This window comes from Amphiura filiformis, chromosome 8 (genome assembly GCF_039555335.1).
Source record: "Amphiura filiformis chromosome 8, Afil_fr2py, whole genome shotgun sequence".
NCBI lineage: Eukaryota > Metazoa > Echinodermata > Ophiuroidea > Amphilepidida > Amphiuridae > Amphiura > Amphiura filiformis.
The window spans coordinates 46,448,848-46,471,079 of NC_092635.1; the positions used below are offsets into that span (position 1 = coordinate 46,448,848).

The 22,232-nt window shown below is 36.0% G+C and overlaps 1 protein-coding gene across 1 annotated transcript in view; it reads left to right on the top strand.

Moving 5' to 3' along the window:
• LOC140159578 (plexin-A2-like) overlaps positions 1–22,232 on the top strand; it is a 348,956-nt gene that overhangs the window by 260,710 nt on the left and 66,014 nt on the right. Inside the window, 1 exon segment of the mRNA XM_072183069.1 lies at positions 11,196–11,292. Within this exon segment, the coding sequence (XP_072039170.1) occupies positions 11,196–11,292 (97 nt within the window).

Here is a 22,232-nt window from a genome sequence, read left to right on the forward strand (position 1 = left end):
TTGTTTTGTTTTTCTGTTTCTTCTTACGGTTTTGTATGTTGCATGCACCTCATCTTATGTGGTAATGTTACAGACAAGTAAATTGTACCATTGTAACGGTAGAAGCACTAAAAAGAATTGATTTGAACTCCGCAAAATTGGGTTACGAGCGTGTTATCATTTCCGCAGGCTTCTTAATGGGTGAATTGGGAGTGTTGCGAAGAGTTGTTATATATTGGGAAATCTTATTAAGCTAAGTTCACAAACAAACAATGAAAAAAATAAGCACAATTATCTTTTTGTTTATCTAGTTTTAGTATCCAATGAAACATAGAAAGAAAGGGAAAAAACGGTGCTTGCTTCAAATTACAATGTGTTAAAAGTTTAATGGCTGGGTAAGCTTACTGGTCAGATGCCAGTCATCATGGAAATTAGCACCGAGGTATCATGTATGCATATAACATATCACATGCACGACTTGGGATTTGAAAGTTGCCAAAAAATACATATTGATATATGCACGCGGATCTTCTTCTTGTAAAATTTTGACGCTTTTTCTTTTGTTTTCATCCTGTCGAAGCCACAATGCGCTAACATGACACACTCGACAGTATCCATTTTCAAACACTGTGACTCACGGGTACTTCAATATTAATACCAATCTTGGCGATACAACATTGCTGCTCTTGCGTTCCCACCAGATTCCGTAGTCGTATATATCGATATCGCAACCAGAAAGTTGGAGATTGAAGGGAGACAGGGCAGTGTCCTTGGTTGGAGGACATTGGGCTATTCCAGTTGAAATCCATACACCTCCCATGAAAGATAAGACCTTAATCTCCCACACAGGGGGTGTAGATTTCAAATGGGGTTACCTGAATGGGTGACTCGATGTAAAATTTACCCCCTGTGTTGGAGATTTTAAGATCATGTCTTCCATAGGGGGTGTATGGATTTCAACTGGAATAGCCTTGCAGCCAATTGAAGCATTAAACCAGATTAGGTTAGATTCATACGCACCTAATGCGGACTACCGCTATTATGCCTCGTGATCACTATAGTAATCAAAGTGTGCTGTAGCGCTGTAGTGATTGGCCTTGCTATTCCGCCAGAGGCATCACTCTCTGCTGATATGCTATATGCTATATGATATAAGGAATAAATCAATTGTGCAATGCAATAGAATTGATCATGAATATATTCCCTGTGCTAAACCAAAAACCTGTCGACTGTGTAATCACTATACATGTATCACTTCAGATGTAAAATAAAAATCTTAAAAAAGGAGGTCATTTTGGTAGAATACCTTTGAGATGGTTTGGTGGCACAAAAAGAGATGTAATTTTCTAATGAATTTTTAGAGAAAAAAAAATGTAAAAAGAGAAACATGACATGTTTGATTTCAGTATGGAAGGAAAATTGAGAATGTGTTATGATGAATCATACGATGCAATTACTTAACAAAGTTTGCGAACTAGTTCTTTCTCGGATGAAAAAAAAGGAAAAAAGAAAGTGATGAGATTATGACAAGAAATTGGTGTAAGTGGGAAAAAGGATTTTTGTTGGTGTCATAAGATGATAGATGGTTCCATTGTGGGGAGTGCTTGGTATCAGATGTTGCATGCATCCACGAGGGAATGATTCAAAGAGGAATATTTTGATTGTATTCTTTTCTCATTATGTTTAGGTGATGATTTATCGCAATTTAGATGATTTGATTCATAATTTGATTAAACAAATGGCACAAAATTGGTATTAGCTGATCTCATTTTGATGTTTTAATACCATTACATGCAGGTGCATATATGCGAGATGTGCAAATGGGTGTGTCTGATTGCGCTTGTATATCCTTGCAAGGAAGGTATTGTGCAAAAAGAAGTATTCAAAAAACTATCAAATAAGTTTCTACATTTATTCAGGAAATTAAAAAAAATCCTCCTAGGAGACCAAAAAGTGTCAAATTTGGTATTGGTAATCAGTCTTTTCTATGTTACAATGGAGGACAAATCAATTTCACCCTTACCCCAGATAATTAGCGAATGCTAATTGTTACCAGTGACGCATTCAAGTGGTGGCGTTTTAACAGCTTTCAAAGCTTTAGGTGGAGTCTTCCCCAAGGAATCACCCATGTTTTCTATAAATTATACATTATGTACAAGAAAAATATCCCTATTTCCCCCTCGTATATGCTATGGGGAATGGGTGAGAACTGCTTCGCAATATATACGGGGAAAATGGATGTCAGCCTGATTTGAAACAACCTCATCTATCAGGTCACAGTTCTGTATGCCAATATACTTGTATGCTCATATCATGACCTCTGGGTACAAAAACTCATACTCTTTTCTCATGAGGTCAATTTATGAGCTATTACTATTGCATTGATTACATTGGAGGTTAGTGAATTGTGTTACTGGGGATGGGGTTACTTTTAGCTCATATAGTGGTAGATATCGCAATGTTAGTATTATATAGAAGAAAATGTGTTTCACCTCTCTGCTTGGGCTTTTAGTTTTAAATCAATCTGTATGATGGTATTTTAATGCTAAATAAGAATTGCATTAAATCTGGCTTAGTGAATGGTGAACTTTGGTGAGATGCTCAAACTTGTTGAAGTAGTTTACTTGTTTGGCTGGTGCATTAAAAGATTCCATTTGCACCAAAGGAATGGGTTGCAAAACCCAGTACATTTTGGAGACATTTAAAAAATATGGAATTTTCTTTTCTTATTAGGGCACAATGCACGCGTCATCTAATCTTACTTAGTCCTAACAAAGTAAAAGTTTCCTGCAAATGAATCTTGTAAGATTTAAAAAAGGCCCATGTGGGATCCCAAAGTTTGTTTTCTCCTTAATCAGGTGTGTACTACTGGTATTGCGTGCTTGCATGCCTACATGCACACCCCTACACACATGGGTATTTATGTCACAAATAATAACCCAACTACGAATTTGGTCAATTTTTTGTTAGTGCATTTGGTTAATCGGGTCAATGAACTGTCGTTTTCGTAATATACGGTGAAACGATGATGGTCCGAGTATTCATCATGGTTGTCGTTGCATAGTAATCTGTAAAGATTATAGCCCTGGGCCTGCGTTACAGAACTAGAACGTGTCTTATGTCCATCTTGTGCTAATCCCAGCCTAGCCAAGAGCTCCTCCACTACTGATGCTGAATTACAACCAGTATTGCCAGATTAGGTGCCTTTTTAAGCTTACCAAACTAGTTGAAGCTTAAATTTATTAGTCTAATTGTATGTTTAAGCCGAAAGTTGGCAATACTGAGTAGAATATTTACCTGAGGGTAGGGTGAGGATACATAATATTGTCAGATGGTCGTAATCCTTTAAGCTTCAACCAGACAGTGTTGCAAGTGGAAGATTTGTGAAATATATGAAAGTTAATTTGGGTAGTAATTTGTATTTTCATAATAATGGGGAGGGGGAACAGAGAGCAGCAGCTTTGTTGTCAGATCGTAATCAGGGAGTTTTTGATTTCAAGCGAGATATGTCAGTAAATATTACAAATAATCGCTCTCTTATTTCAACACGTATAAGACATTTGATTTAAATTCAAGTGCAGAGTGATGTGTGGAAACAAGATTTAATGGGTGGGTGTGGGACTGTTAAAAGATTGGCTTGTTCATGTTGGTGTTAAAATAAGGGGGGAAATCAACCCCCAACCCTACTGACATGCGGATTATCTATTTCCTCAGCAAAAGTGATGCATGCATCTTTTGAAATGGATCTATTACCTTACGAACCATCAAGAAAGGGGGAAAATAAATAATGAATGAAAAAATTGTATGATTGCATTTACCAGTAGTTGTTATGGTTGTATGAGCAAGCAAATTAAGCTTTTTTGATTGATTGAATGTGCAAATATTATGGCTCCTACCGAGTTGATTAAAAACCACACACCCTGACTCGCTTCCAACTACATTGATATTTTGGTACGTCTTTGAGAGGGAAAAAAAGTGTGCCATTTGCATAGTTTTGCATCCTGTCCAACGTGAGTAAGTCATGTTATTTTCCCAGTCATCTATTTTGAATAAATGCACCATTATTATCTTAGCCACTGTTGTATTATGCACACACCGTTCTGTATTAAATCCAACAGTCACGATAAGCCAAGCGGTTTAGTTGCTATCTAACTATAGAACACCTATCCTTGAACTTCACAGCGACTTCACACCGGACTGATCATGTACATTATGCGATGGTATTGGTTAGTCAACTAAAGGCTGGTTCACACAGCCATGATTGCTTTAAATTACATTGATAGTGAAGATCCATCAAAAAAGTTGTGTCCATTCCTCTAGGAGGTACCTGTGGCAGTGTGGGGGATACCCCAGTCAGAAAACCTCCAGTCAGTAACTTCCCCCAGTAAAAAAAAATTACAAACATTTCAACTTTTGGGCAATTTTATGCAAGATTTGTTTGATTTTGCCCCCCAAAAAAAAAAAAAAATCACTTTGCCCCCCCCCATGCCACCTGAAAAAAAGGACCACCACTGGGAACTTAAATTGAGTTTTGAACATTGAGAATTTGTCACTATAAAGGACATTTTATTGTTTAGTAGAATTTATTGTGCTTACGGATAATGTTGTTGTTGTTGCGTCAAGTAATTACACCAATAGCGCAGTCAATATCATGGTTGTGGCAAACCATCTGTGTTACGCAAAACCGTAAACATATTTTGAGCTTGGGGAATGGGTGTATTCTCCCCGGGTATTCTCAGTATTTTAAAATCTGGAGTGCAAGTCAAATCTTGAGACTTTCAAAGTCTTAAGAAACAGCATAATTATATGAACTCAAAGTCATGTAGGTTCATGAAGACAGATTCGCTATTCGTTCTAAACCACCAGCATAACAGATAATAGCTTTGCACTGGTCAATAATCACTCTAAATTACTTCATGATTGTTTTGATTGAGGATAAGTGATTATCGGTGTTCAGTGACCATGGAGTATAATTCGCGTAAGCGGATTCTCTTTATAGAAGGGCGTGAAAACTGTAACCTGTACACTGGCATGATTTTACATGTAAATGAAATGATACTAGGTATATACAGATTATTATAATTATTATAATGAGGAGTATGTTATCAAATAAGGAATACAAATTACTTGCTGTCCAATCATTATTTTATCTTCTTATTTGTCCTCAAATGACTGGTTGTAATTTTTGGTGCTTTAAAACAAAAAATTTGAGGACTTCTGAAGCCCATATTTAAAGCAATAAAAAAACCCTGTTCTACATAATAGGGGAGAACAGACTATCCAAGTAGGGTCAGTCGGTCAGGAACTCTGGATTCTTTTTTTTTCTGAAAGAGGCTAAATGAGTTTTTTTTTAATCACAGAAAGCTTGGAAAATCTGAAAAAATCGAAACAATTTTTGCAAACATATTTTGAAATTTTTCTGATGTTTCTCCTCCATTTAACTTTTTTACAGCTAACACAAATCCCCTGAACTCAAAATCTGTGGTAGTTGGTCCTGTTGAATAAGGTTGGGTTTTTTGTCGCTTTACATAGCTTTTATTTGTGTTAACTAAAAATGATGGCGAGTTATGTTCATAAAACTGCCAGATGTTTATGCATGGCATATTGCATACTTATAAAAAGTAATTTGGAAAAATGTGAGCAATACACTCATTTTGTATTTTATGTGCACTATTTAATATTATAAATTACTGACAAAATGCATTTTATTATGTACATAATGGTTATACATTAAAAATATATAAATGCCAAAGTCATTTTGTATTAAAAACTCAGTGTTTCGAATATCATCATTTACTAAATTTACGAGCATTATACGCTAAAAAATGGCACAAACTGCTCTTAGTGCCCATTGTATTCACTACATAATGGATTTATGTATTATATACCATCCAATTTGCAGATAAATCATATAAGCGAAGGTTTAGTGCAAGAAAGTCTGATCTGCAATAGCTGCCATATAGAAAATTTGTCAATTTCTGCATTCTACATTTTACGCATATGACACCTGGCAGCTATTGCAGATAGGTCTTTCTTGCTCTAACCCACCGATATCTAAGATAAGAATTGTTTGGTTTCAATGATGCATTACCAGTCACAATAGTCAATTTTAAAGATTGCCTCAAATGTCATTTTTATGCGAGTGGAAAGTCAACCGTACGGCAATCAGTCATCGTACGTTTACATGTACCTAATTACATCTATGCAATCATTGAGAGGTATTTTCACCTTATCATTGGGATTGCAATTTGCCATTATTTTAGCACACATCCCCGACAATTTTGCGGTATTTTGTTACGTCCTTGTAACTAGTGAGTTTTGCAGTATCGGGAGATCGTCATTCATCGGGCTATCCGTCAAAGGATTTGTATCTCCTTCGTGGACGTAATTGAAAGTTGCTTCCCTCCAATCCGCATCCTACCCTTAATTCGCTGCATGCGGTGTTGTCGCTTATCTGCAAAATTCAGCAGATTTTTCTTATTTATAGCCAAACCTATCTCAAGAACCACTGAACCAATTGTACTCATTTGAAATGCATTTATGTGCTGATCGCTATTATAGACACACCAAAATAAGGGAAATTCTGACTTTTTTGAAAATTTCATGACATTTTTGTTAGCGTGGTTTAGAATCAACATGCCAGCATTCTGGGTGTTAACTTGAAAGATTCAATCTGATAGAGGATCAATGGCTAAGGCGACTTGATAATATGCAGATCTGCATATTGTCACTGATACATCCTACATAAAGGCTTGCAAAATTGTGGTCAATTTTCGGTATTTCTTGGCATCTCCGCCCAAGTACATGGGCCGTATATATCTGCACTTCATCTCTAGTTTTGGTTTGTTGACATATTTGTAATAAGGGCAAAAATGGTCTGAGAGGAAAAAGTGAAGTGAATCATAAATCATTGTTAGCTATCAATGTTGTGGAGCAAATCGAGAAGCATTGTTTTTGTTGTTTTATAATATGTGATATTAATGTGATCGATGTTCACCCCATCAATGGCAGGAAAGTGCTAATTATAGGAATGGTCTGTGTGAATATACAAATCAATAATTGAATAAAGGGTTTAATTTGTGATCTTTGACAAATCAGTATGAAATTGAAGGTTACTGTGTATAATATGCTGAATCTTTAGTGATTTTCAGTTTTAAATATCTAAAAATAAGAATGATTGCATCTTACATCAGCATCCAATGACAAGAACTTTTGTAGAATTGCAAAATTGACAGCTTTGAATTTATAACCTAATCGAGAAGAGGGTATTGCGTATTTGTGTTGGAATTGCTGAGTGAGAAATACAGCTTTGTAATCCTGCTGTTTAGTATGGAAATATTGAACAATATTTATGTTAATCATCTGGTAATTGCTACAGGGTGTTATGAAAAATTATATCATTTCATGGGATGAGAACAAAACTTTCTAATGTATTTCTTTATATGGATTATGTACAACAAGAACTGTCTTTAAAAAGACAGTTCTGGATGACTGAGAATATACACAAATATGTCTTTGAAAAAGACAATGCCATAGATGGAAGATCATGTTTCATAATTTTACATTCACAAGTACTTGGAATGCTAATAATTATTTGTGTGTGGAATAATTAAGCGGGTGGGAAATTATTGATAAATACAACCAATGATATACTGGGAAATACTTGGGAAAACATCCTTCCAAGTACTCAAAACCTCAAAAATTGTAAGTAAATTCAATTCTTATATGAATATTGCTATTCAATATGATAGTAATTTAAGTGAAGTGGAAGATTGCAGCATAACATACACAGATGTGCCATTAAATTTGGGCTGGGCTATCATTTACAATTCAACTCATTACAGCATAGGTTTTGCTGTAAACTCATAAATCAGATGAAAAAAATATGACAAGCTACAAGCGGGAATGATGCGTTCTTGACGACTTCACTTGTCTATTATAAACAAAGAGGTTGTTCAAGGGAGATAAAAAATTTAAACAAAATTGGTCAAACACATGGAAAAAGGTGTCCTCTTTGACAGACCTGGGTTATGAAAATTTTCCACTTTTTTGCACAGTTTTACATATTTTCTATGAATATTTTAGCTTGCTGCAGAGAGGGTGTATTGTATAATGATTTTGAGCAATAGATGATCCCGGCCCAAATAATTATTGCTTTTTCAAGGAGAATATTAGTAATATCTTGCAAGCAGGTGTGCGGGTGATGTTAGTCAGTTAGTGTGTTAATCCAAGTTGTTTTCTATATCATAAAATATATTATGAAAGAAATAAAAGTTGAGGGGGCAGTTAATTTGTATTGAGTGGAATATGAACCTCAAAAACAATATCTAATCAGGACTGTCAGGGTTTGCCTAGTCTTTGTGGCAGTCTGAAATTACTTGGAAATCTGTACCTTGTGTTGAGGTCTGTATGAGTCTAGTCTAGCATCTCTACACCTGCACACCCATGTTCCATTGCATACTAAACTCAATCAAGACTGAGATGAAGACTATTTGACCGAATATGTTAAATTATATCAAGGCTGAGACGAAGACTAGATATATATCCAAATATGATAGAGTATGGAGGTAAATGTTAGGAACATCCACAGTCTTGAGTACCTAAAGGGAATGACCTCCAATGACATTCTCTCATCATTCATGCATCCATCCATCCATCAAGTTTGAAGCCAAATATTGCATAGCTCTTAAGATAATGCATGTAATGGTCAGGATGTATGGGACATACTATCACACAACATACCTTTGAATAAAGCAATATATTTCTGCGGTTTTGTGAAATGTCGTAATAATATTTAGATTCAAAAAACCATCTGTTAATCCACTGGTTTAATTGAATTTTTGGAAATGGAAATTTAATTGCATTGGGTTTTTAATTTTGGAATCTGACTCAAGCTTTGTCAGAAGTAGGAATGGCAAGGTGTAAACTGATAGAAAATTGAGAATTAGGAAGTTAGCAGCTAGGTGAAAGATTTGGCTATTCTATTTAAGTCCATACACTCCCTATGGAGGACATCATTAGACATGACCTTAATCTTCCACACAGGGAGTGTGAATTTCAAATATGGTTACCTGAATAGGTGACTCCATTTGAAACCTGCACCCCTTGTGTGGGATATTAAGATCATGTCTTCCATAGGGGGTATATGGATTTCAAATGGAATAGCCTGTTTGTTGACAAGATATCAGTTTGAGCTAAGCTGTGTAGTGTGTACTGTCTCTGGCAAATGTACACCAAAGAATACAGAGAATTGTATATCCAAAATGACTTATGCCATCTGTCAACCATACAATGCTGGATTTGAACCAAAGACCTCTGTGTTAGATGATGAACCAATGGAGTGAGAAGTCTGTGGGAAAACCAAATGATTATATACCATGTCACATCATATAACATCACTTTACATCGCTTCACAGCACTTCACGGTGTGGTGTGGCGTAGTGCTTCGAATCACATCACATCACTTCACTTCACATCGCTTAGCATCACCCCACATCACTTCACTTCACTTCATTATAATATCATATATCATATCATATATTATATCATATCACATCACAAAGGCATAAACTTTCATCAATATTTATCCTCCATATCAAACACCACTACATGAGAAGATGATATGTCACCCAACCACTGTGAGTCAACAAATCTCGCCATCCATTCATCTATGCTGAGCCAATCATGTGTTACATGATATTTCAACAACTCCTCCTATACCTTTGTACAGGAGCCAACCGTTGTTAATCCGTGATGAATCCACACTTTTACTGTAGCGCCATACATCAACGCGAGCAAGACTACAGCGTTCATGGAGAAAGCGAAAATTCGTCATGCCTGGAACCTTTGTGCGTATGCAAGCTTACAAGTTGAATTCAGTATTTTCAGACAGCGGCTAAATTTTGCCGTTTTATTCTGTAGTTTTATTGATGATATTAACAGAGAAATCATCGAAGTTTTTGTAAGGCGTAGTGACGATGATTAACTGACATTTCCTCGTGAAATAATCATGAATATTATCATCTTTAGCTTCTTTTCGTTGTTGAAAGGATTCAATCATTTCATCAATATTCATCACCGTTTATCAACACCAGTACATGAGAAGATGTATGTCACCCAACCACTGGGTCAGCAAAGCTCCCTCGCGAAGTAAACCACGCAGACGACGCGGCCGCATCGTTGTTAAACGGTGATGAACAACGGGAAAACATGATTGAATCCCTAAATTACTACTGACACTCACATTAAGTGACTACATATAGGCTTTGTCCATTTCATCTCCCTCTATCTCAACCATATAATGTCTAAATACCGATATCAGGATATCAGGTTTGAAATGCGTGAAATTAAACCACCATAGTATAATTACAAATCAATTGAGATAGCTAGGACTCTATGGTATGACAAATACATTTGTGTAAGAACACAAGTACTTTTTGTGCAGACATGTTGGTGATATTTTCAAACAAAATTTATGATTTTTGACATTCAAGGCCAGTAGAATTTGTTTCTATTTGCGGAAACAGTAAATTGTGTGCATAATACTTATATTGTTAACAACATTACGTTTTAAGTAATATTGTATTGAGTAATGTTGTATCATTTTGTAATGTATACATTTGTAATGTTGCGTTGTCTGCTTTTCTGAAATGTGAGCATCATAAAAGCACTGGAGTGAAATTAGTTTGATCTTTTGATCGACTATCGATGCTTGGTCGATCCTTATTTATATTATTGTTAATTTTGATAACATTTATTCTGTGTATGTAATGTAATAGAGCAATGCAAATTTACCATTAATTCTGATTAGTTAGTTGAATGATAGTTCATTAATTACAAGCATCGAAGCAGCATCAAAGGTTGATCCCGAGATTGATATAACATTGGATCGATTGAGCCCATATGTATTGGGCGAGCTATGAGTTTAAAAATATTAGACAAGACGAAATCAAGTCCAATATTTTAAAACTCATAGCTAGACCAATAAATATTGGGTGTAAAGCATCCAATTTTATCATTATTATGTTTTGGATCCAATATTTTCACACACTTTGACTCATCAAAACATAATAATGAACAAATTTGATTCCCGTGCCTAAGATAAATAAGATGGTATATTTGAATATCGAGCCTGTTTTATGTAAATAAAATGTTTCATATGTAAATAAATATTTATTAAGTTTAATAGTTTTGTTATTTTGTTTGATTTCTTGCAGTATAACTACATTGCTGAGACCAATAATCTGGCAGTTAGCCTTACCATTGTATGGGGGAGTAATAACGCCGCTATTGATAATCCACACAATGTCGTAGGTAGGTACTAGTTTTTTGTCAGAACATCTTCTACAAATGGCTATGATACAGTTGGTAGGTTTATTACTCTATGCTTAAGAATCATTATCCTTCTTTTTTTCTTTCATTCTTATTTTCTTTCATTCTTTTCTCCCTCTCTTTCATTCTCTCTCTCTTGCTCTCTCATTTCTTTCTCTCTTTTTTCTGTAATCTTTCTTTCTTTCTTTCTCTGTCTCTCTCTCTAAATCTCTCCTCCACCATTTCCTTTCTGCCATATAAATATAGATATATATAGATATATATATACACCAAATATAAAATAAATCAAGGGAAGTACCTACTTACAGTAAGTTCCACACTGGTGCTTCACAAATCGTATCATGTGAGTCTTATGTGTTACAAACCCAATTCTAAATGTGTTTTACATAATGAGCACTTAGTAAACTCTTGAAAACACATCAATAAAATAGTAGTAAGAATAATGAAAATCTTGAGAAAGCATCACATATGACTACAGGAAACCCCATATCCATAAAACCCATCCGTGCATTAATGCATTTTGTCATACATCATGAATGAACCGGGAATGGAGTTTGTTTTCGTTCAGCGGTACTCGATCATGTTCCATTAAAGCTGGTGCTGAAAATGTGATTAAGTGTTTTTGTTAACTTTTTTAAAAGAACAGAATTATTACTAATTCAGTAGGACTTCGCCAAAGATGTTGACTACAATATGTAAAACTGAATGTCAACAAAGAAACGGGGTGATTTATTTATAATTTCATATTTTTATTCATATATTTATACACAAAAAGAGACTATTTGGTTCTTTATATAGACGTTTCAAATCAACAAATATGTATCAAAGTGTATCCCCCAGGAAGGAGCTTTATATGTTATATTCCAAAATAGCTTAACAAAAGAATTGTTTTGTAAGTTTTTCGATATACAGCGTATTATTTCAGTCAGTATTGCATAGTTCAGGCAGGAAGACATAGTAGCTTTCTGTTTGTTTCTATAGGCAACTGATTTGGCGTGCTATCCTATTTTGCTGTGCTTTCTATCAAGACTAGATTAGGGTGGAGTGAGCTTATTACCTATGTGCTTCTAACGAGTAGTTTCACCCCCTAGCTGTCTATAACTTTCAAATGATATTACGACTTCCTGGCTATACTGTGATCAGGAGTAGACAAGCAAGAATCTGTAATGATAGGTTTACATCTGTAATTTCTATATTTGTGCCATTCTCTTTTGTACAAGAAAGTTTTATAATACCACTTTGTTTTCTTTAATCAGTGAGTTTGCAGTACAGGGAAGGGTTCATTTAAAAATGTATGTAAGGGTTTGTTTCAAACCATTTGGTCCTATAGTGAAGGCGAAAACTAACATTTAGTAATAAATGAATTCAACATGACAAAACCAGTTTTCAGGATAAATTTGCCAACTGAAGGAAGATGGTTGTAAGTGCATAGTAATGACAAAGCATTTACGACCTTCTTGCACATGAGAAACAAACTCAAGTAATACTAACTCTCCATGCGGGTGTCCACTGCAGATGACAAGTTTCAAATTTTACATTCAAATTTCAGAATTTTACATTTACATTACCATATTTGGAATCAGCATGAAAAATGTATTAAAATGAGTACAAACTAGCCTTGTATTGGTTCAGTGTTTCGTGAGATATCTTTTGATATTTTGGGAAAATATCTCAAAACTTGGGACGTTTTATGTTGAAGCCTATGGCTAGCACGTATAGCATTAAAGTATGGTTCTATAAGGTGTGCATGTATGTGTGAAGGGGAAGCTTACTTGCATATATGTGCTAAGTGTATCATTATGTTACTCCCAACATCTATAGCTACACAGCTAGAGTACAATTGTGCCGATTCTGCGCTGATCAAAGTTTAGCGCATCTAAGCCGTCTGTTCTCCCTCAAGTCTACCTTGTTACTATCGGATAACCCATATCATGTATAAAACCGTGCGGACAGGTAGTGTCGTCATTCAGGGCTTTAGAGCAAGTTTTCGCGCTGAAGGCTTTGGCATTTTGTCTAAAAATAACATCTTAACATAACCAAATAAATTTGAGTTGATACAAAACAGGTATTCTCAAGTCTTGTGTTTTCACACCATTGCCTCTCACCACACCTTTTTCCCTTTACCTGTATGGAAATTTGATATCACACTTCTCGTCTATATACATACACCTTTCTGCGCATGCATGTTTAATGACTTTGAATAAGAAATAAGCAACAAGAAGGGGGAAATACGAAAGGGAGCAAGCTAAGACTTGTGCAATTCAGACTTAATAAATCAGCAAGACAAAATTCTTAACAAATTTGTGCGGACCACAAGTCCGTCTTTACGGTGAGAGGATATTGGGCTCTCCGGTTCCATCGCAAAAGTTAAGATGGAGTGGACGTTAGATAATACACTGGCTGAAAAAAGCAGGTCAGTGTCTGACCTTTTACAAATAATGGAGATGCATGTAGCGACAGATATGTTGGGATGGAATGTGTGCGTACATGCGTCTGTTTACGTATGTGGTGTCCGGGATAATTAACGGAATTTAAATCAGTGTGGTATTGGACAAAAAGGCTAACCTAGAATTATTGAAATGTTGATCAAAGAGTCATTGGTATGTTTTATAGTGCAGTCTAATAGATGTGGTTTATGGTGGTAATTTAAGAGTGGCAACACCTTCAGACACCAGCAAAAAAAAATGAAAATCACAAATGAGTATTTTAAAATTGTTTCAAAGAAATATATGATTTAGGACCAATGATTTAGATCTCACTTTGTCAGCTCTCAACCAAATCATTCATTTCACCTGCAAATAATATTTCCCTGCGGCTAGTCTGGCCTCTCCCTTGTTCTCCCAACTACCATCACCATCTTCTGGTTTTGCATGATGTTGGAAATCTGCCTATAAAAATGCGAAAAAACAAAGAGAAAAGCAGCTTGAAAATACAGTTGTAGCGATGACACCTTTCAATCAACCTATGCATAGCCATCATAACCCAACTCATTGATGTGATAGCCAGATGATTTTGGACTTGCCTTCAGCCAACATGGAGTGAATCATGCAGGTGTTTCCATCTCGGATGCTTTGAAGAACATGCAATATTTCTGACTGCAATCATGCTCATCAACCACCCTTAGTGTTGACATTCCTCTCTAACATGTCAGGTGCATGAGATGGGTCAGATTTTTGGGCTAAATCAAAAATTGAAAGATTGCAATAGTTTACAAATATTGACTGCTATGAGGGCATGGTTAAAATTATAGGCCCAAGGTGGAGAGTCATAGCATGGTTTTGAGATCACAGCAGGCCTATAATTTTAACCATGACCCTAATAAAGCAGTCAATATTTGTTTTATATACTGAATAATACCTTATATTTTCAGATTCGGCCATCATTGTAACGTTTCTTTTTTAGTCCGTAAATACATTCCTCAGGTTGCTGCTGCTAATTTAAGTGCTCTGTTAGATCCATATTAAGAAGACAAACTATCAAGAAACATATTATATAGATAAGGGTTTATTTTATTTGACCAAAATGTTACAAACTTTACCTATAAGAAGATCTGAATATACATGTTAATTGGTAATGGTGTATCGAATTGAACAGGGTGACTACATATTGTTATATTCCAATCGAATCAGTCTACGATGTAAATCTGTGGCGTATACAACATGCACAAATGTCAATATCACCCAAAAAGGTGGCAATTTCAGTGCTAATAACGACTACTTTAATAGTGCCAGAAGTGGGTAAATGCAAATAGCTGCCCTGTGAACATTTGCCAATTTCTCCACAGTATATTGTACTCATCTAACTCATGGCAGCTATTTCACCTACTTCTGGACTCAAAAGTCACAGAAGTCGGTAAGTGCAAATAGCTGCCTTAAAATTGGGCAATTTCCCCACAGTATATTTTACTCATCTAACACATGGCAGCTACACATGGCAGCTATTTTACTTACCTACTTCTGGCACTAAGTAGACGATAAGCTATCCCCTGAACAGTAAATTGATAAGAGGTATAGAGCTGTTGCTAACGAAATTGAGTGGAGTGCCTTTAATTGGCTTACAATATGCCAGTGACGTGCGAGCGCTAAAGTTGAAGCTTGTCCACATCCTATTGTATCTAAGAGGATATTGCGCTCTCTAGTTGCAATTTCAAAGTCAAAGAGTGTAAGGGAGGCGTTTGAAAGGGGACACTTAAGGCGTAATTTCCCCCCTTTTTTCTCATATCATCTCAGGAAGACTTCTGTATACATCATGTATATACATATGCATACATTGCTTGCAAAGTTGAACGGCCGTCCGCCGCATGCAATGGTTGATAATATGAAGATAAAAATCTATAGTGTTTCCTTTGCGTCCCTATTCTTATCTGGCAATGGTGTATTTGCAAAACACATTATAGTTGAGTTCAGAATGCCAAAAGTCATACAAATCCATACAGACTGGGCTGGGTGAAACGTGTAATTGATTGTTATTAGCTACACGATGTAGCCTTTGTCAATAAACTCCCTATTAAGCTAGATCTGGGCTGGATACGAAACAAAGTCTTGACGATGTTTGCAAAGAGAGCTGTATTATCTTATATCCTCCTCATGTCTTCTTGTTTTCTCTCCTCCTCATCTTTTCTCACCTGTTTGTTAATATCACTGCCTAACTCTCACTCATCTATTTTTTACAGTTGCGCTCTTCCTTTTTTCTCCCTATTTCTTGCTTTATCTTTCCAACTCTCTCTTACCCCTCTTACCTCCCTCTCCAACTGTAGTTCTTATCCCCTTCTCTGTCTCTCACCTGTAACCCCTCTCTCTCATTCACCCACTATTACTTCCTCTCCCACTGTAGCTCTTATCCCTCTCTCCCTCTCCTGTCTTACCCCTCTCCCTTTCACCCTCTCTTGCCCCTCTACAACTGTAACTCTTATTCCCCCCTCTCTCCTGTCTTACCCCCTCTCCCTTTCACCCTCTCTTGCCCCTCTCCCACTGTAGCTCTTATCCTCCTCTCCCTGTGTCTCTCTTACACCTATCTCTCTTACTCTTGCAGTCTCCCCCAGCTCTTGTATATTTTCCTTACTCTCATTCTTTCTCCCCTTGTCTCTCTCTTGCCCTTACCCCTCTCCCTCTTACTCTCCCTCTGTATGTCTGTCTCTCTTAACACTCTCACCACATCTCTCTCATTCATTCACTCTCTAAATAAGAAATAGAAAGGATCATGCTTTTGTGTGAGTGCCTCAAATTGAACGGGGCTATATCCTTTAAATGTACATTTGTGTGCTATATAAATTGAGCCGGGCAATTCGCATTCTGAACTCATTTTGGATGTGGGGATCAGCACGTCTTTGGGGCTATGTATAATTCATGCTCGAAGCCATTTTCTCGCTTTCTCTTCCCGCATTGTTCCTCACACCTTTCTTGTAGACTACGAAGAAGTCTCTCATTCTGCGTACAGATGGTCAGCGCTATTGCCACGGTAATTTTATAGGCTTTTAATTTGGATGCAGAATTAACAATGTTTAAATTTGAAGGATGATTATCTATAATGAGGTAGCTTCACACTCTCGGAGTACGGAAAGGGCATCTTTTCAAGTGAAACGCAATCTCAATTTCATTCAGTGTGTTCCAGCTTGTTTAGTTCAGTATTCCTCATCTCCATATGCGAGTATTTGTATAGTCATCCATGGCTGACTAGCTTTTATGAGAGCCAGGGACGCACGTATGGTCATCGCCAAACAGCTTCTATCATTTAAGCGCATCGTGGAATAGCATAGCCAGCCAGTGAGAAGTGACCACACTGAGCGAGAGATGTGCAGGTCATCTTGATGAAGATGGAGAAAGAAATGGCCAATTATAAATAATGCCTGTCCTCCCTCTGGTAGAGAGCAAATGATATGCTTTCATTAAGATTTGATTTCATTTGAATGAAGCTGATTTGAAATTTACTCCTAATAGTCAATGATTTTGTGTGTACTCATTGCTGTCAAAAAGGCATTCCAGTTTAACTTGTGTGTTTCATTGCTCAAAATTTGCACACAAAATATAAGAAAACATATGGCAAATGTAAAATAAATCCTCTATAAGCTTACATCAACATCACCCTCAACTACAATACATTATGAGATCCTCACTGCCGCTTTTAGATACTTTAATACCTCTATAGTAGCCTGTCAATTTCAGAGGGTGCAGGTACAGTAAATAGATTAGCCTTACAAGGTGGCTGTCATTAGAACAAGCTGGTTGTTAATGGTGGGTGTATATACAGTTAATGGTGAGCGAGGTGTTGAAGAAAAGAGAATTACTTGGAACTTGGTGCGTTGTCCCAAACTTGTGATGTAGCTGCTCTTAACCCTGTACTCGCGAATATCGTCTGCAAATTACAAAGTCAAAATTTTGCAAGGATTTATTAAATACAGAGAGTTTAAACTTGATATATTCACATCTGATGTATTATGTAAATTTTGCATTAAAATGAGTACAAACATGCACAGTATTGGCGACAAATTTTACCAATAGCTGCTTGGGATTTTTCGGACGAATCTAGCGTTTTGATGATTTTAACAGCCGCATGCAAAGTCTTTACAGTTGATTACAGTAATGGATGGTAATTTTGCACTGTCTGTATGTTGATGGTACAAATTTGTCGATAAGTAGACTTAAATGGCGTACACTTTATATAGGAGGCAACACTTAATTATCTGTCAAGGCTGTGTTTGTCATGTATTTGTTATTTGCTTTGTCAAATATTCATTGCGCATTGAGACCGATCTATGTCAAAGTGGTCGTTTTTAGAAACTTTTGAACAGCTTAACACTAATACAGGCTGCTATACTTTAGTCAAGCTATAAGTTGTAAAAAGTATTTGGTTGTTATTACTACGCAAATCAATGAAATCCCAAATTACACTTGCGTAAATTTGTATAATTATGCACCAATTACACATTTATTCAAAGCGCAACTAGCCTAGGTGTTACGCCTAAATACGTACACAACAACAATATCAATCCACGATATTATGAGTCTTGCGACATACATTGTAGGTTGAACAAAACATCTTCTTGAATATAGGCAACAATATTAGTGATAAACTTGGGCTATTTGGAATATGAGATTGTTTAGTTGTAAAGAATAATATGACCATTGGGCTAATTTAATCTGTGACATAAATGTGCAGATAAAGCCAGATGGTTGGTGAAAAATGAATAAAACAATATTTAAGATCTTTATCTGACAGCTTGTTTAACCCTAACGCCCCAGGCCTATTTTGGCCAGGAGGAAGGGAAGAAAGAAGGAAGAAAGAAAGAAACAAGAAGAAGAGAAAAAACTTTCTCTGGTGCGGTTTTGAACCAGGGACCCCTCGGGTGCCAGACACGCACACGGCCATACCTTGCCACGGGGGGTCTATCTTGGTCAGCCACATTTTCCATGCCCATATGACTGTTTGAATGTTGATACATTCACATAAAGTGGGATACCTGCTCTTGCAGATGCTTTGTGAATTGAGGTTTTTTGATGTTTGATACGGTTACATTGTATGGTTAACAAAAGGCAATTTAAAATGAAGTTGATATTTGTAGGTGTTTGTAAGTGATTAATCCAATTGATCAAATATATTATCAAATTGAATTAATCAAGTGTTACTTGTCAAATTGAATCAATTCTTATTTATGAAATTATGGAAATGATAATATGGTTCTATCATCAACTATATGCTGCAACGATTCCCCGGTTCTGATTGAACTTTAATGGTTTGCACGTAATTTTGTTCTTTCCCTGGAGTAGGCCATGGAAGAAATTTTTTTAATGGTTGTTATTTCAAGATTACAGTTGCACTCATTTTAGCATAAAACATATTTGGCAAAAATGATGCTCTTCAAATATCAAGCAATTTAGCATGAGCCGTACTTAATGTACAACAAAATATATCCAAAGAAGTTGCAAAAACAGGAAAGCCTGCGTGCATTTGTTAAACCACTTGAGATGTGCGCGAATTATTTGATAATGCTAATTGAACAGAACAGTTTTAATTGTGAATGAACACGACGGGGGAAAAAATCCAAGTTTGCTTTTCTCAAAGTGCACTCGAAGGTATTACTCCATATAGAAATAAATATTGGCTCCCATTTTGTGGTTACCATGGTGATAGAGGATGGAAGGATTTGACAATTTTACATTTTCCTCTTTTTCAATAAGCATTTCTGTCACTAAGCCGTGATTTCGTTACAAGTCTGTCATTAAAAAGGCAACGGTTTTCTTTTGATGTTAATACAAAATTGATTTAATTTCCCAATTATTTTGTATGTTTTTGATTTATATGCAAAAGGTGCATGCAATACATCAGAGAAAGTTCAAGTCAAAGGAAATAGCACTTGTCGTGGGCTTATCCGATGTAAATACCAATTCCGATCCCTAGGATATCTGCTACTCTACCCCAGTGACTTCCCTGTGAACAGACATGTTACTTTCCATGTTATAAATGATTAGATCGTGATCGAGGAAAGCCCTGGTATAGATACAAGACTTTTTAGAAGTCCCTGAGACTTAAAAGGGAAAGCTATAGATTATTATTTGAAATTATTTGAAATTTCAAGAAGCAAGATGTTTTGGAAAGCAAGTTTTATACAGCGTGTATATTACTGCTTTGAAAGTAGACAACTCTTGCTATTTGTGTTGAAGCCTATTCAAGTGATGTATATAATTAAGAAGTAAAGGGTAATGTTGTATCCTTTACACCCAAATAATGTGTCCAAGGTAAATTATTTAAACATTTTAACTGTTGAGGACACATTATTTGGGTGAAAAGGATATTGCCTGAAGACTTCAATATGTCTTAAACAATATCATAAAGCAAACAGTTTCAAGTCTAATTCAGTAGCATGGTCTGCATTTTTTAATCACAACTTGAATACACTATCAAAATATTGATAGGTTGGTCTTAAGTTTTGGGTCAAAATTAAATGACTGTATGCCCCTTTGATAAAAAGGACATACTTTCTGCCTTCCATATACACTGATATTTTTACAAGTGTTTTATTGCTACAAATTTTGCAAGTAGAGGTGAAAATGAAAAAATAATGACATTCATAAATTTTGTGAATTAACCTACTGGCATAGTGCTCCAAAACACACACAAAATTGCAAAGAAATTATGCTGGTACACGAAAATAACATCATTCGTTTAATTCAAAGTCCCAACCTTGGAGTAAAACATACATTAGGAATAGGATCCACAAAATTCATTTATCAGGGCACAGTTCTTTAACCCCAATACATTTGTATTCATTGAATGACCTTAGAAAATTTGGGTACAAAAACTCATACTCTGCAACTTGAGGTCAAATTTTGCATTATGAGTGTTTAATTGAGGTTATTGAACTATAATGCCATTGGGATGAGGCCATTGTGGTCCATAGTGATAATAATATTCAGGACGTAATTTGGTTTGAAGTAGCTTCTCTTGAGTTATGTTGTTAAAACATGATTGAATCATTTATATACCAGTATTAAGCGTGCACCTGTTTTGGGGTAGCCAACTTAGTCATTAATATACAAGGAAATTGATGAAGAGCTCAAGCTGCCCTTTGAAAACTTTTATCCATCATCCATGTTCAGATTGTAAATGATTCAATGTGGATGTGAGCTGGCTGCTACGAACTGTAATGATGTATTGCATGTTGAGGACGACATTTTTCACCCAGCTCAGGCCTTTAAAAGTTCACACTTTGTCCTGGTAAACATCTACCTTATAAACTTAGGAAAGTCTTTTAACCTACCTATATTCATTATAAAGAATTTGAATTTCAAATGGGATTACCTGAATGGGTGACTCCATTTGAAATTTACACCCCCTGTGTTGGAAATTAAGGTCATGACTTCCAAAAGGGGTGTATGTATTTCAACTGGAATAGGTTAATCCAGTTTGATAGTACAGCATCACATTCAATGGACATGATAAATGTGCTTCCTTCCTTTTCTTTATTACTAGTTTGAGTTAATTCATCAACTTGCGACAAATAATGCGTAACTGGCCTTGTTGAAAAATGGCGCGAGTTTCATCACCGTCACCAACCAAAACCAATATTTGTCGCTTTTAATCCCCTCATCAATTTTACATGCTTGAACTTTTAAAAAAAGGAGGTTTGCTTTCTTTCTTGAAAATATGGATGGGCGCTGTCATACAGTAGCAAAAATCAGTGTAGAAAGGGACCAAAGTTTTTTATGCACTCTCTAAACAAGTGATCATTCATTTGGCAAGCGTGTCAGTATCAGAGGCATTCGAGGGGAGAAGTTGTCCGTTTTACTCGGATGATTTATAGTTGCGTTGTCAACTGTTCATCTAACGAGACACAAAACTTTGTCTTGCTTCTTCTACTGCAATGGCTTTTACACCACTTTGTAACATCCTGATAATAAATTGATGCCTTGTTTCATCCTATGATCAATGTTTATTCTCCGTAGAAAAGTCACCTTAAGCATTTAAATGTTACCGTGTTCCCTTGGTATTATAAAAGTTGTAAATTTTATATGAGACAGGTTGAATAGGACTTTAGAAAACTGTGTTATTGTCTGGAGTGGAGGAGATATATTAGATGGTTAAAAATTGATGTTTTATGGAGCGAAAGTAAAATTTATTGTGATTTTTATGGACTTAACAATTTACTTGAGGAAGTTATAACCGGGAGCATTATGCTTTATGGCTAAGTGGATTTTCAAAATTGTCATTTTTTCTTTTGACTCTAAACCCATGAAAAGACCAAGAGAAACTATGAAATAATTTGGGTGCTGGCAAGTTGATCTTGCCATCAATTCTCATCTAGTATGGAAGAAACATTGTCGTAGTTGGCCAGGATGTGAACCTGACACCTGTGGGTATTTGAATTGGGTGTCACTAAATGCAAACTTGAGCATGGGACCATTGTGTAATAAATGTTATGAATTAAG